Raw genomic sequence first — 15,064 nt, forward strand, 5'->3', positions numbered from 1 at the left:
CGTATCAAAATTAATTCGTGACGAGCGTTAACAACCACGCGTTTGTAATCCTCGCAAAAGCCCAGCAACAACTTGATTGGTACGCAAAAGTTGAAGTATCCTTCCGGTATGCTCGATGTAACGTCCCAGCCAGCATTCCGCATGAGTTGAGAATCATTATACGATAGCGATACGTAGTTCTTGATGGTACTGGTTATGCCAACGTTTCTGTTGCGATCAATCTCCACACCGTTGAGCTCGTATCGAATTTCATCAAACATGAACGCCACGCAATTATTCGCAAGCGTTGTCACAGACTCGTCATTCCTTTTCTTTATTACCAATCGTCCTTCAACGTAGAGAAAGCTCTCGCACGGCAACGTATATAAATCCTGCTGTTGTATGGGTATTCTTATCTCATCGTTATGTCCAAACTTTGTGTTGGCGTACGGATTGTATGTGTGTGTCTCAATCTTGACGACGCTGTCGTCAAAGATCGGTTCACTTCCAATGTTTATGATATTAGCCATTTCGTACGACGAAACCCAATGATTTCAAAAATTCAACGTTCGACGCAGTAAGTTTCTTCTTTGGCGATCGGATTGTCTTTTTGTTTCTCGTCTGTTGCACCTGCTCAGCTTCGTTCAGTACGAGCATCTCACGTTATCGCTGTCGTCTTCGTACATGCAGTCTAACGGTGATCTCTTCTCCGCAAAAATCAATCAATCGACCGTCCTGATCCACGACGCGAAGCGTCAAGTCCGAAATGCTCCGTACAATGATCGGAAGGTAAATGATCTGTGCAGGCGTTTCCGATATCTTATATCCTGGTGGCACGCTCGGTGAAAACTCGTGTATCGTGTGCACGTACTTGTCGTTGCTGTACGCACCCGCAGTCACGTTACACTTTATGCGAATGATGTTTACGTTGATGATATTTAGCGGAACATGCGATTCGTGCCATTGTCGCGACTCCAGCACGCGATTCGCTGAAAATCCCAGCAGCGATCCAATGTTGTTCGGTTTTATGAAATTTATCCGATAAGCGCACTTGATCTCGCTCTTCATCGTATTGTTATTAGCACGAATAATAATCAATGGGTGCGGTTCATCTTCGTTTGTCGAGACATTATTGGATTGGTCCCATAAAAGAGCGCGTTTCAGATACATGTCTATATCACGCAGTTCGTACGATCCTTCGGGAATGGTAATCTCCTTGTCGTCGTCGTCATAGTAGAATTTATTGTTCGACGAATTTACATTTGGTATCATGTGATAGGTTTCAAAATCTGTTAGACCGAGCTCGTAATCGCCATCGCTCAAATCCACGGCGGGAAAGTAGCTTACCGCGAGGATGCTGCTCTTGCCGGTGAGCGTAAATGTCAGTGACATGTTTGAATGAATACTGAGATTAAACAGCGTAACGCCAGTCTTTAAATTGATTGTCAACCGACTGTAGAAAACGCAGACACAGTTGTCCGCAATTGCTCTGATCGTATCGCTGTTAAGGCGTGCGATTGTACTCTATTACATTGTTCTCTAGATACTGCGCCAATTCTCTCGGTGGTCGAAGATTGCCAAAACTGTCGAAATATATGGCACGATCTCCCCTCTTCGCGTACGCCACCCAGTGAGTACCCGGTCCCTCAGTATTATCCAAATTCACGATACCGCTCTCGTTTCGACGTATACCGCCGATCGGTAACGAGTCGCGCATGAAAATACCTCTAAAATATGGAATGCGCATACGTTTTGCCAATTGTTGCAGTTGTACATTGGTAGTTACACCCTTGGGGATTTTTAGCGTCTCTTCGACGTTTTTTTTTTCTCGAGACTCCCCGTCCGCGTTTGTACGGAGCGAGATAAAGTCCGTGACCTTCCATGGCGCGATTGTGACGTTGCATCTCTTCCAGCTGACGTCGCGCGGCTTTGTTATCATTCACGGCCTTTGCGACTCCCGCCGCTCCGCCGACCAACGAGCCGAGAACCCCTAATAACGGTAGGATCGGTAGGATACCGCCGCGTTTCGCTACCGGAAGTATTCGCTTGGTCTTCTTCTTTTTCCTTGTTTTCAAACCCATTCCGAGTTTCGTTTTAGCCTTCATGGCCGCCCAGACGGCTGTAGCCGCAGCTCTCTCTCCGAGAGTAGAATCGTTCGCGGTGACACGTTTTCGCGCTTCCGCGGCGAGTATATTGTCTGCCACGTGTCATTCTGCGAGATCGTTGCTACGCGAGTAGGCTATGTCGTGCTCGCGACACGCTGCGTCCAATGGATTAATACCCCGATCACCTCTTGCCAATCGTGTTTCTAAACGAGTTCCCGGTCCGCAAAATTGATAGCCGGGGATATGTAATTCGATCGGAAGCGCGTTTATCGCGCGATTCAGCAGACCTCGACCTATCTTCGGCGGCATTCGCCGCAGTTTTTTATCAACGGCGGCGGACCGTCGATGTGCGTTTGCTGACACGGCAAATTATAATGTATTAAACAGCGCCGATATTGCTGAACCTCCGAATCTGCCTTGATATGTTCGGGAAGCTTATCCCACAAATAATCTATGTGATTATAAAACTGTCGCAGTAGAATGACCTTTGGTATATACTTTAACTGCTCGGCGGTTAAATCGTAAATATCGCTGTTATCCGACACGAGCAAAAACATTTTAACGACTGAGCATCTTAGCTCTACGCGTCTCTATAAATAGGCAAGCTTTCTCGATACTGCATTTCATTCGTTGTGGAGGGGAGGTAAAATGCGGTTCGTACGACAATCGCGGACGATCAAAGTGACAAACTTTGACGATAGGATGCAGTTAACGAAAGAGGTACGCAAACATGGAGGCATGCTACCGATTTCTATACGCGGTATCATTTGCGGTCCGTCGAATTGCGGCAAGACAAACGTCTTGATAAGCTTGCTGGAAAGTCCGCACGGTGTACGTTTCGAGAACGTGTATGTGTACTCGAAATCGTTGCAACAACCGAAATATCGATATTTGGAGAATATACTAACACCGATAGAAGAGATTGGCTACTTTACGTTCTCGAATAACAGTGACGTCATTCCGCCGAGCGAGGCGCTCCCGAATTCTATTTTTATCTTTGATGACGTGGCGTGCGACAAGCAGGATACGATAAGAGAATACTTTGCAATGGGCCGGCACACGGACGTTGACTCTTTCTATCTTTGTCAGACGTATGCGAAGATACCGAAGCATCTTATACGCGACAACGCGAATTTATTGATTATGTTTAAACAGGATGGTACCAATCTGAAACACATATACAACGATCACGTAAACACAGATATGTCTTACGATGATTTCAGTAAATTGTGTCATACGTGTTGGCAACAAAAGTATGGATTCGTGGTGATAGACAAGGACAGCGCGATTTCGAATGGTCGATACAGAAAAGGATTTAACGACTTTGCGATACCGAAACGTGGTTAGTTGTTGTCGACGCGTCGATTGAACAACGTTAGCGCAACATGGACAGCAGCGAGGAGATTAGAGAGCGCGAGAGGATAGCAAATCAAATTGCGAAAACGAGCAATTCGATTCGCAAAAAGTATCACGCCTTGAAAACTGGTAAAGTGGAGGAAGATATCGCGTTGGAGAGACACTTTAAACCCATCATCGAGCCTCTAAGGCAGATTGCCGAAAACACCGTTGCTGGCAAAGAATCTGATGTGTCAAAGATTGAGAATGAAACGGCGTGGGAAGACGAAGAGCCGAAGCTCAAACGACAACGACCAAACGCCTTGTTTAACGACTCTGTAATGGCTTCAACTCCGGTTACGTTGAAACGATCGATAAATGTGCCATCTAATTTGAGCGAAATAACCAAAATTTTACAACCGCGTAAACCGAAACGATCGAAAGGTCCATTGAATGAACCACCGATAACCTTTGCGCCTTCCACACAACCCGCAATGCTCGAATCACTCGCAAACGAAGATGTTTTCAAAACCACGAATGACTCACTCGTGACGTCCGTTCGACAGCAGTTGCAAACATCTGAGGGTCAAGAAACGTTGCGAGATCAATTGGGTCCATTGAGCCAAAAGTACGTCGGGGCAGTTCTGAGCGGCGATCAAGAAAGCGGTATGGACATCGCGTACGGTGTTAAATTCACCAACGATGGAATGATGCTCGGTAATAAACGTTTTGACGTGAACTACGCGGACAAGATAATTATCGACGGCATACGATACAATGGCACACGCGGTCTTTTCGAATTAATCTTTAAGAAATATCCCGATCATGATATCTACACGGAGGACGATATGCAAACATACAAGAGCATTCTGTTGATGACGAGTGCTCATAAACGCAATTATGATGCTCACGCTCAAATAAAGGGCAACGGGGGATACAAGTACACACATATAATCGGGCCGTTGATTTCGGGTAAAAAAGCTGGAAAAGGTATACCGCGTGCCATGACAGGCAACAAGATCGACCATATAATTGCATCGTTGATTTCGGGTAAAAAAGCTGGAAAAAATATACCGCGTGCCATGACATTAAGCGACAACATGATCGACTTTGTTCATTGGGACGATCCCAACGAGCTTGTAGATCGTCTCCGATTGCTCGAAGCTTCGCGCCTAGCGGGTCACACCGGTCACGATAACGAGATCCTGTCGATTATCGAGGAACTTCGCGAGGCTGGACTTATTATAAATTAAGTGGCGCGACAGCGAGTCATTCAATCAACATCGAAATGCCGATCAACAAGTTTGGTATATCGCTCGGAAGAGGCAGTGCGGAACCGTACTATCAATGGAGAGGATTAATCAAAAATTACGTGCGCGATAACGCTCTTTGCATGGTCGCCACCGACTTTGACGCGAAATCGCACAAGATTCGACGGATAGCGCCGCCTGTAGATGATGGCGATGCAGCCAATAAACGTTACGTGCAGCAGAGCGTGCAAATTTTGAAAGATCGACAGGATGAAATCGAAAGAAAGATGGCCGCATTCCAGAATAACGTGCAAATTACCCTAAACGAACTTCAAAAGATGATTCAAGATGTAATTGTGAATCATCGCGAATAGATAAGAACGTACATCTGATATCTGTGTCAGTTGCGCGTCATCGTCATGGCTGGTAAGAAGCAATCAACTGAGAAACGGAGGCTGGTGGAAGAATTACACGCTCCTGCGAGAAGAAATTTTTCGTCGAGATGCGACCATACACGCGATTCAACAGAGGCTACCACTACATACTCACCGTTATCGACGTGCTGAGCAAGCACGCATGGGCCGTACCGCTCAAGGCCAAGAGCGGACCAGAGGTTACTGCGGCGATCGCGAAAATAATTCGAGACGGCGGAAGATGTCCGAACAATCTGCAGACTGACAAGGGAAAAGAATTTTACAACGCCAACGTGCAGAAACTCTTGAAGAAACATAATATCAATCACTATTCGACCTATTCCGTAATGAAGGCATCGGTCGTCGAACGATTCAATCGCACGCTCAAGAACGACATGTGGAAAATGTTTACGCGCAATGGAAATTACAAATGGATCGACTCGCTGCCGGGTCTCGTATCGGATTACAACGCGCGAAAGCATCGAACTATCGGCATGCGACCCATCGATGTTACCCCCGCGATCGCCGACAAGCTCCTAACAACGGTGTACAGCCACGTAAAGATCGCTGCTCCCGCGCGATTCAAAGTGGGCGATTCGGTACGCGTGAGTAAATTCAAGACAATCTTCGAGAAAGGATACACGCCAAATTGGACCACGGAGGTGTTTAGAATCGTCAAAGTGCAGAAAACTAATCCTGTGACGTATCTGTTGGAAGATTCCTGCGGAAAACCCGTCGCCGGCGGCTTCTACGAATACGAGTTACATCGCGTTGCTAATCCCGACGTGTATCTCGTTGAAAAAGTTTTGCGCAAAAGAGGGGATGAGGTTTATGTAAAGTGGTTAGGATTTGATAATTCACACAATTCATGGATACACAAGAATAATGTATTGTAAAAATTTATTACAATATAAAAACATACATATATACATATGAGTCATTTATTTTCCTAAATATCTAAATTTAATTACAATATATTTACAGCGGTATTTACAATATATATTTACAATATATTTACAATGGTATTTACAATATATTTACAATGGTATTTTATAATGTCCCCATGGCAGCGTTTCGGTAGAACCGGGTATAATGTATCGCTTATCATCGTACGGACTTAGAGCTATTTTCGTTTCGGACACGGTGTATACCTCGTGTTTTTTGGATCTTATGCAGGTTTGCTGTCGCGTCATTTCAATTTCGTCGCGCAGACACCGCGTGTAATCGTCGAACGTTATCGACCTAGCTACGACGTTACTCTTAACACCTTTAGCCTTTTTCGTATCTTTCTTACCGTCTACTCGCAAGGCGTACATCTTTGCTCTAAGCCCGACGAATTCAGTCATTATTGCACCGTTATTTTCGTCTTTCATTAAGCCCGGAACTTTTTTATTGACGAGTGGGATACCGTACGTATTATCGATCGCATAATCGCTAGTGTCAAATCTATGAATGTGACGCTTCATGATATCATACACATCGTCGCACTCGATGTGATAAATGAGACTGTCAGTATCGGTGTACTTTACACTTGTCGCGATACAACGGTAACATGTACTCGTGATGAAATTCGTACAAACATGTCTTGGATATATCGAGGATGCACATACCCACGTAGATTGGTTTGTCGAACTTCACCTCGAGTTTTCGCATTTCTATTGCTACTAAATTCTCCGAAAAGACGCTTCGGCTATGAAAATTTGGTTTCGCAATCATTGCCTCCGCGCCGTATCTACCCTCCCAATGAGTCACGAGTCGCACGTCAACGTGATTGCGCACATTCTCCATGGTTTTGCCAAACACTGCATTGTTCATCAATTTGTATAAATTTTTCTCGAAATCGTTTTTGGCCAATGTTCTAAATTTCGTATTGAGGTCTATATAATCGCGAAGCCATGGAGATTGCGCGAATTTCAGTATACGGTGAATTTTTGATATACGGAGACCGTGACGAGTACACTGCTGCAGGTTGCGATAATGTATTACATAACGTTTCTTATCGTATAATGTTGCGAGCTGTATCACTGTAATCACACAATCGCTGTAATCACCGAGCGTTCGAATGGAGAACCGCTGACAGACGTCGACGGCGTGCGCGTAATCGCTCTCGGATACGGTGTCACCTGTCAATGAACTGTAAAACGAGTCGCGCGGTGGTAAACACAAGTCCTCCAATTTTTCGACGCAGTCAATGTATTCATATGGAAATACGCCTTTTCGTGTCAGCAAATTAAAATTTTCTGCGGATAATTCACAAAATTCGCGTTGCAATAATCGCAGTTTATCCTTGCTGAGATAAGATGCCAATTTGTCGAGACTAGCGGTGAGAAACTTGTACGAATCGATAAATCGCAATTTGACGCAAGTTTTCTTATCTTTATCTTCGGTGCTTTGAACGTTTTTCGTAAACGAAATATATTTTTCTTTTGTGATTGGGAGTAAGTCTACATGTCCTTCGTACGCTGTTGCTATTTCAGTTATAATAAAATGTGCATCGTATCCCGATAAATTATGAAACACTATGGGAATGCAATGCGAATCTTTATAATTTAAGTTACAATTAGAATGCGCGGGACCTCTGTATCGGCCGGTCAGGTGACAATGGTCGCGTACTCGCACGTCGTCTGGCTCGAACGGTTCTTCGCACACGTGACAGTGCGTTGCGCTGTTAAACTTTTCCCACTCGTCTCGCGTGAAATCTGCCATGGGTATATTAGTAGACAACATAGTTTTTACGTCGTGAGCTAAAAGTCTTAGCTCCTCGGCGAACCACGCGACGCAATCCTTATCGCGACGAAACCTATACATTGATAACGACTCGTCGTACGAGCAACGCACGTAGTACCCTATGCTAAACACGCGATGATGCTGATATGTGTACCTGGACGTTTCCGGATCCGCTTCCATCTTCTCCAGGGTACATTCCAGGTCGGCGTATACGATAAACGGAACTCGTTCCTTCCTGTTGTGATTTTTAAAGGCCAACCACTTGTCGTTATCGCTCGGTAACTTGATCGCGCAGTCGTTCATTTCCTGACAGTCGACGGTGTGGGCTTCCAATTTCTCGTTGGAGCTGAAGTAGTGCAAACATCTGCAAAAATAAACGCAAATATTATAAATTTTTTTATACACAAAATATTCTATATTATTAAAAGAACTATAGGTACTTACCGATCGCAAAAATATTTCCTGTGCTCTTTTTTACTGATTTTCGAGCTCACGAGGCGGGATAGGTTCTTGATCCATGCAAAATGTCCCACGTTGTCGTCATGCACGTACAGCAGATTTACGTGTCTGCCCATCTTTCGGTCAGTAACACGTATTGGTAGGATTGCAACTTCCTTGTTTTTTTTCTCGATGCTGTACATGTTGATGGAGATGTTGTTGTGTTTTCAAATTTTTTAATTTGATCCAACGTCATTGGAAACTCGATCAATGTCCGTAAGATCTAGCACCGACGTGTAATGTGGATACGACGATTCGCGTTCTGCGTGTCTCTCGGCTGGATACAGAGCAGCCACCACTGACTATGCGAAACATGCATTGTCCATTGATTGCACGTTTATCACCGCCTTCTTCTTTTTAATTTCTTGCGGTATTTCCATAAAACACCCCGCATGCAACGGATTGTATTTGTTCACATTTACCATTAAATTGAGTATACGCGACAACGCCCATCCGCTATCACGTTCCTGGAATTCCTCCAGCTTTGCTAAGGTAGGCTCGATGACGTGTCGCTTGTACCACTCACACAGATCGGACTCACGAAAGACTTCATAGTTTCTCGTTACGATACTTTTATTCGCGCGTTTGTCACCCGCAACAAATTCACCATTAAACATTGTGTATATTTTTACATTGTCATGTCGTTGCATGACGTTCCGCACATGACTGAGTACAATTTCTCCCGCATTTTTGAAAAATTGACAAGGGTCGATGTGTTTGGAATTTATCACCGCACTAGTCAATATACGACTTTTAAAAGCCGTATCTATCTCGCGCCATCTGAGTCCTGTCTCACTCGCACTGTATCCAGCACCCACATGTACGAAACGTTGACGTACCAAGTCTTTCAAACCTTCGAGTCTTGCGATACAAGCGACCAATGACTGTTTGAGACCGATCGATGACTGATCGATTGATAATCGTGGCCGTTTAATTCGGCTTTGTTCTTCCAACGATTCGATAAACTCGTCGCATCGTTGCTCCCACGCGGCAAAGTCTTTCCTCGAATTTAACAGGGTGGATTGCTCCAACAACTCTTGCTCCATGTTATTACACGATTTTCTTGCTAACGCCATTTGTTGCACTCACGACTTCCAGTTCTCGACTATTGAGCGTATCCCCCCGATTCGTCATTTTATATTCTACTAATGATGCATCGTTTGCTTATCTAATTTCATCTCAGCAGCCGTACATCGGCGCTATTTGCAAAATTTGCAGTTTTGCACGTGTTCGATGAAATCATTGCGAGACACGTACGTTCACGAAAACGCGCCATTGACTTTTGGTGATTTGATCTGTATCAATGCAGCAGCCGTACATCGGCGCTATTTGCAGTTTTGCACGTGTTCGATGAAATCATCGCGAGACATGTCGCGACATGTTTTTCAAAATAATAACGCTCCATTGAATTATGCGAAATTGCAAATTTTGCAGTTTTGCACGTGTTCGATAAAATCATCGCGAGACACGTCGCGACATGTTCTTCAAAACAATAACGCTCTATTGACTTATGCGAAACTGCAAAATTTGCAGTTTTGCACGTGTTCGATGAAATCATCGCGAGACACGTATGCTCTTGAAAAGAAATCATATTTGATGCCCGATGAGGTGATCTCATCACGAATGTTCTTGACAAAGATATCACATTTAACGTATATGTGGATTGTGGTGGCGGTCACCATGCAGCAGCCGTACATTGGTGCTATTTTTGCAAGATTTGCAGTTTTGGGTATGTATAAATGGTCTACGAGGATTCTAGAGCGCAGTCGAGAGTTCGATACGGTTCGAGTACGTCGCAAACAGCCTCCAGATACGATGAACATTCACGGTGCGAACTACTACGTTCCGATTCAGGACGAAACTTGCGAGAAACAGCACAATGAGTATGTACCGCTAATTTTCATATATACTTGTGCAAAAAAACTTTCATAAACATATAATTGTATTTTTTCAGTTTTGATAAACCCCGTTATACGCCACGTATTTTGGGAAGGAGATTTGCCTTGACATCAACAGCGTATAAATTTTTGGATGTTGGAATCAACGCGGGACCTATGTCCTCTGTGGATATACTTATTGGCGATAACCGAGGCAATCGGATAATTCTGCCACATGCAACGTGGGTGACATTCATCAAAAAACGTGCAGATATACAGCGACTCGTGCAGTCATCGGCACCATCATCGCTAACGTTTCGAGATCTGGAGCTTGTTAAAATACGTGACGCAGATATTGTAAAATTGACGTCGTGCGGCACCAGCTTGTACATGAAACCGTCAACTGTACTCTTCCTGTTCGAACTAGAACATTGCGTCGAGAATGTGTATTTTCAACTATGTCAAAATGTTCACGGCGTAAGTGAAAAATTCAAACAGTTTGTAACAATTTTACGTCAAAATTGTATCATCGATAAATGTAACGCAGTTACAATCTTGCACGAATTTTATGATAAAAATTCAATTATTGATTGCAAATTATTAGCCTACGCTTTAGATACTATTGTGTATAATGCGCTACATGATAAATAAATGCATATAATATGGTTAAAAAAGTTTTTCCTTTTCATTTACCGTTCCCTTTTGTTAAGCTGTCTTTATTTAATAGTTTTCGCATAATTTCTGAACGAGAACGCGCGAGGGAAAGACACCGCGCGAACGAGAAGACGAACGGTGGACGGGGGGAAACATCTACGGGGGAGGGGAGATAACGCGAGCGTGCCGTGACGTCACGCGGACTCCGCGGCGCGGCGAAACGCGAACGCGGGTCCCCTCGCCCCGCGGCACCCGAAAACGCGAACGCTCCGCGGCGCGGCGAAAACGCGGTTTCCCCCTCCCGCTCTCCCGCGGTGCCCGAAAAACGCGGTTCCCCCTTTCCCCTCCCCCGCGGCGCCCGAAACACGCGGACCCCCTCGCTCCGCGGCGCCGGAAAACGCGGTTCCCCCTTCCCCCTCCCCGCAGCGCCCGAAACGCGGTTTCCCCCTCCCCCTCTTCGCGGTCCCTTCCCCCGCCCGCGGTTCCCCCCCGCCCCTCACCCCCCTCAGATCCCCGGAGTAGAACCGGCCTAGCTTACCTACTAAGTAGAAACTTGCACATTGCTTCCTTATAGTTTTTAAGTGTGCAAGTAGAAACCTGCAGTGCTTCCTCTATGAGAAAGCCAAATTAATAAATATCTACTAATAATTATGCATACAAAAACAGGCTTCCTCATAGAGGAAGCAATGTGCAGGTTTCTACTTGCACACTTCAAAACTATAAGGAAGCAATGTGCAAGTTTCAACTTGTACTACATTTTACTAAAATTATTTGTTTTATTGTTAAAAATCGGCACCGAAAAAATAGTGACAACTTTGCCCCGGTTTCTCCTACATATATATACATTTATATATAGACTTGTATAATTTACATCGATTTTTTAAAGCTATTAATAGCTTAATTTTTAAATATATAATTTTATTACTGTAGGACGTTGAAGGATACGATATACAAGAACGTGATTGCTTATTCCAAACGGAACAGTCCAAAATATTTCACGGTTACTACTCGTTCAGCGACTGCATAGTACATTGCCGGATGCAGGATATCTTCCGATTATGCGACTGCGTGCCGTTTTTTTATCCAACAAAACATGGTAACGTCAAAGTTACTTACATATTTATATTGATTAAAACGTTAATCAAATATTAACGTATGTTAACGTTATTTACTTAGCATTCTGGCGAATCTGTAATTTAAAGGACCTATCCTGCTTATTAAAATACAAAAGTTTGTTGACGATACTGTACCGCGAAAAAAAAATTGTTAAATTTTCAAAATACTTTATATTTCTACAAATATAACAAATAACGATTTAGCTTTCGGTTTCCTTGCTTTAGAGAGATGGCAAAATGTGAAGCCTCGATTTGAAGATGACATGACGCCATTCAAATTTGAAGAATTATCCGGTTATTTGACTTGCGACTGTTTCCCATCTTGCACTGATGTTACGTACAATGTACAATCGAGCAGCATCCCTTTAAGCCTTTCCGAGTTATCATGGGGAGGTAAAACTGCACATGGGTACAATCCTCGTAATCGCTAATCATAATCATCGTATATATTTTTTAGAGAGAAGTACTCGATAAAAAATCATAGCATATTACATATTTACTTTGGAAAGATGGAGGCGATAAGATTGCGACAGGATGTGGTCTACTATTGGTACGACCTCATGAGTAAGTTGCCATTCAACATATAAAAAAGTAATACGAATATAATATCAATGCAATATTAGAAAAAGATTGTTATCTTTTACAAAAAATTGATACAGTGACAATTTATGTATGTACCATATATATTTGCCTAAAATAACGTACTATTCGAACACAAAATAAGGATTATTCTCTCGTTACTTCATCCTTTTACTTTATAGGTAATTATGGAGGCATATGCAGTCTATTTCTCAGAGTCAGCATTATAAACGTGATCGAAATATTATACAACTTAATTATACAAATTTTCTACTCCTCTGTAACAAATCAACCTACCGCGACACAAATTACAGAAAAAGTAAAAAAAGATGCAGGTATTGTGAGAGTGACAACAATCGCAGTGGAACCTGTAAGAATACCGGAAGTTGATCAGCCACTCCACTGGGAAGAAATAACCGGTGCTTTTTGCAAAGAACAATTGGACTCGTCCAATTTATTATTGAATTCATTATTAAAACAATAAAGAATGCACGTCAGTATCAAAAATACATGTAAATAGAAAAATTTAATTTGCAAGCCGTTATTAGTGACAACTCAGTGACGTTAATGGACATTAACGAGTCCAATAACTTGATAAAAACAACTCCTTTTTTATCGTTAGCACTGTTCGTCGCATTTAGTAATATAGGGTGGTGCACATTCGCTGTGTTTTACACCGAACGAAAAGGCGGGAGTCGGTTTGGCTGGTGGGACGGCATATATCGGACCTGGGCCTTCGGAAATCAATTGTAATGCTCGCCTACTAGCAATAGTATACATCGGTGCTCTTGGTTTTACCGCATCCAAGCTGTATGAATAGGGACCTGTGCTAATTACGGGCTTCTCCGAAGCTGTACGCAATCCCCTACAAACGATAAAACAATTCATGTGCAAATTACTATAAAACAAACAAAACTTAGAAGAAGGAGTTTGAATATACAGAGAAAAAGCTGGCGCATCAGCTATGGGCTTGATGTAGTAAGGTCCTGGCGTTTCACCAGTTTTTCTCAATTTGGTTCTCCATTTGATTGAAAAAAAAGGACCGCGAGGGACATCCGGTAACTTATACTTCGCACCAGGTCCGAATACGATATCTGTCAAGCGCAAGAGAAAAGAATTTGTAACAATGATATTGTTCGGGTAAGGAGAATCGTTTTACCGCGACGTTTTGCGGCATGTCCGAAAGTAAATCCCTTGGGTCTGCGTTCCTCGATCATGTACTTCGGCCCTGGACTTTCCGCCACTTCAAAGATGGCACGACGACCGCCAAATGTATACGCTGGATTTCGATATCTTGAAATACAATGATCCCTGTAGCCGACGAGTGTCTTAAGCTGATATTTAGGTCCCGGAGCTACAAAATAAACGATATATATAATAAACTTATATATATTTAATAATTCTTTATGGAATTCTCTTTCAAATGTGAATACGCCAAGAAGCAATCAATTACTAATCGTTTAATGTAATAGTATTCACATTTTTATCATGGGACTTACTGCTTCATTGAAATATTATATAAAATTTATGTTTGTCTTCACCTTCACACATAATCTTTATTTAAATTAGATTTGACGAATGCGTACTGATAAAGCGGCATATAACGGCGCCCTTTGTCTCTAACGTTTTCTTTCCACTTTCGGCATCCTTGCCTTTATCTTTTTTTAGTGGCATTTTTTCTCTTGTAAATTTGGAATTTTTTACTTAACGTACAAAATGTATTTGCACATGTCACATTACCATAATTTTGACTCCATTTCGACAAGAAAACAATTGCTTGTCATAAATCATTTTCATGTCAAAAGATGTAGATCCGATAGCGCGACCTCCATGCAATACTCGACCTTACGAAAGAGCTAGTTATTTATATTATATTATATCAAGAGACACGGTGTCTCGCGCAAAGTACACGCGCAGCGCGAGACCGCCCTGTGTATCTTTATACGCAAGCCGGAGAGTTGCAAGTACCCGAGATTTTCGAATCTCAATAACGGCTGAACGGATCAAATTCTGAGTAGGCTCAATCGATAGCTTGGGTTCAATTTATGTGTTTATATTTTTTGTTCTACACGATTTTTTTTATTTTGAAAGATTTTAAAAATTTGGCAAAATAAAAAAAATTGTATTGGAAAAATCTGAAAAAATTCTCAAATATTCTGTGTTATATATAAAAATGTTCAAGCAATAACCTACAAGTGGACTGACTTCTGCTTCTAATTTTTTTCAATATTTTTTCAAAAAAGCCTGGAAAAAATACCTAGAATTTTTAAGAATTTTTTCAGATTTTTAAATTGTGGCCAACGATATGTTTGTTTTAAAAATATTATTTAAAAAATCTAAAAAAATCTGAGTGCATTTTAGAGTTGGAAAAATAACTTAAAAAATCGCGGACCAAATCTAAGAGGTCGAGAGTCACTCAGGTCGATTTGATATGGAATGTCCTATATATACATATATAGATATTTATGAAGAGTTAATTTTGTAATACAAATTTGTTTGTAATGTTCTGTAACAACTGTTAACAATCTTACA

General features: G+C 42.4%; 2 protein-coding genes across 2 annotated transcripts; one reads left to right on the forward strand and one right to left on the reverse strand.

The window, feature by feature from the left end:
- Positions 1-9,798: 9,798 nt before the first annotated feature.
- Positions 9,799-10,835, forward strand: LOC139824589 (uncharacterized). Its single transcript, XM_071797127.1, has 2 exons — positions 9,799-10,190; positions 10,262-10,835. The coding sequence occupies exons 1-2, from the start codon at positions 9,856-9,858 to the stop codon at positions 10,833-10,835; spliced, it is 909 nt and encodes a 302-aa protein (XP_071653228.1). The 5' UTR covers positions 9,799-9,855.
- Positions 10,836-13,150: 2,315 nt separating this feature from the next.
- LOC139824577 (ciliary microtubule associated protein 1B) lies at positions 13,151-14,206 on the reverse strand. The gene is made up of 4 exons (XM_071797115.1): positions 14,119-14,206; positions 13,692-13,886; positions 13,473-13,626; positions 13,151-13,397 (listed from the first exon to the last, which is right to left on the reverse strand). The coding sequence occupies exons 1-4, from the start codon at positions 14,204-14,206 to the stop codon at positions 13,151-13,153; spliced, it is 684 nt and encodes a 227-aa protein (XP_071653216.1).
- Between the last annotated feature and the right edge of the window lie 858 nt (positions 14,207-15,064).

The sequence above is a fragment of the Temnothorax longispinosus genome, unplaced genomic scaffold (genome assembly GCF_030848805.1).
Source record: "Temnothorax longispinosus isolate EJ_2023e unplaced genomic scaffold, Tlon_JGU_v1 HiC_scaffold_45, whole genome shotgun sequence".
In the NCBI taxonomy this organism is placed as follows: domain Eukaryota; kingdom Metazoa; phylum Arthropoda; class Insecta; order Hymenoptera; family Formicidae; genus Temnothorax; species Temnothorax longispinosus.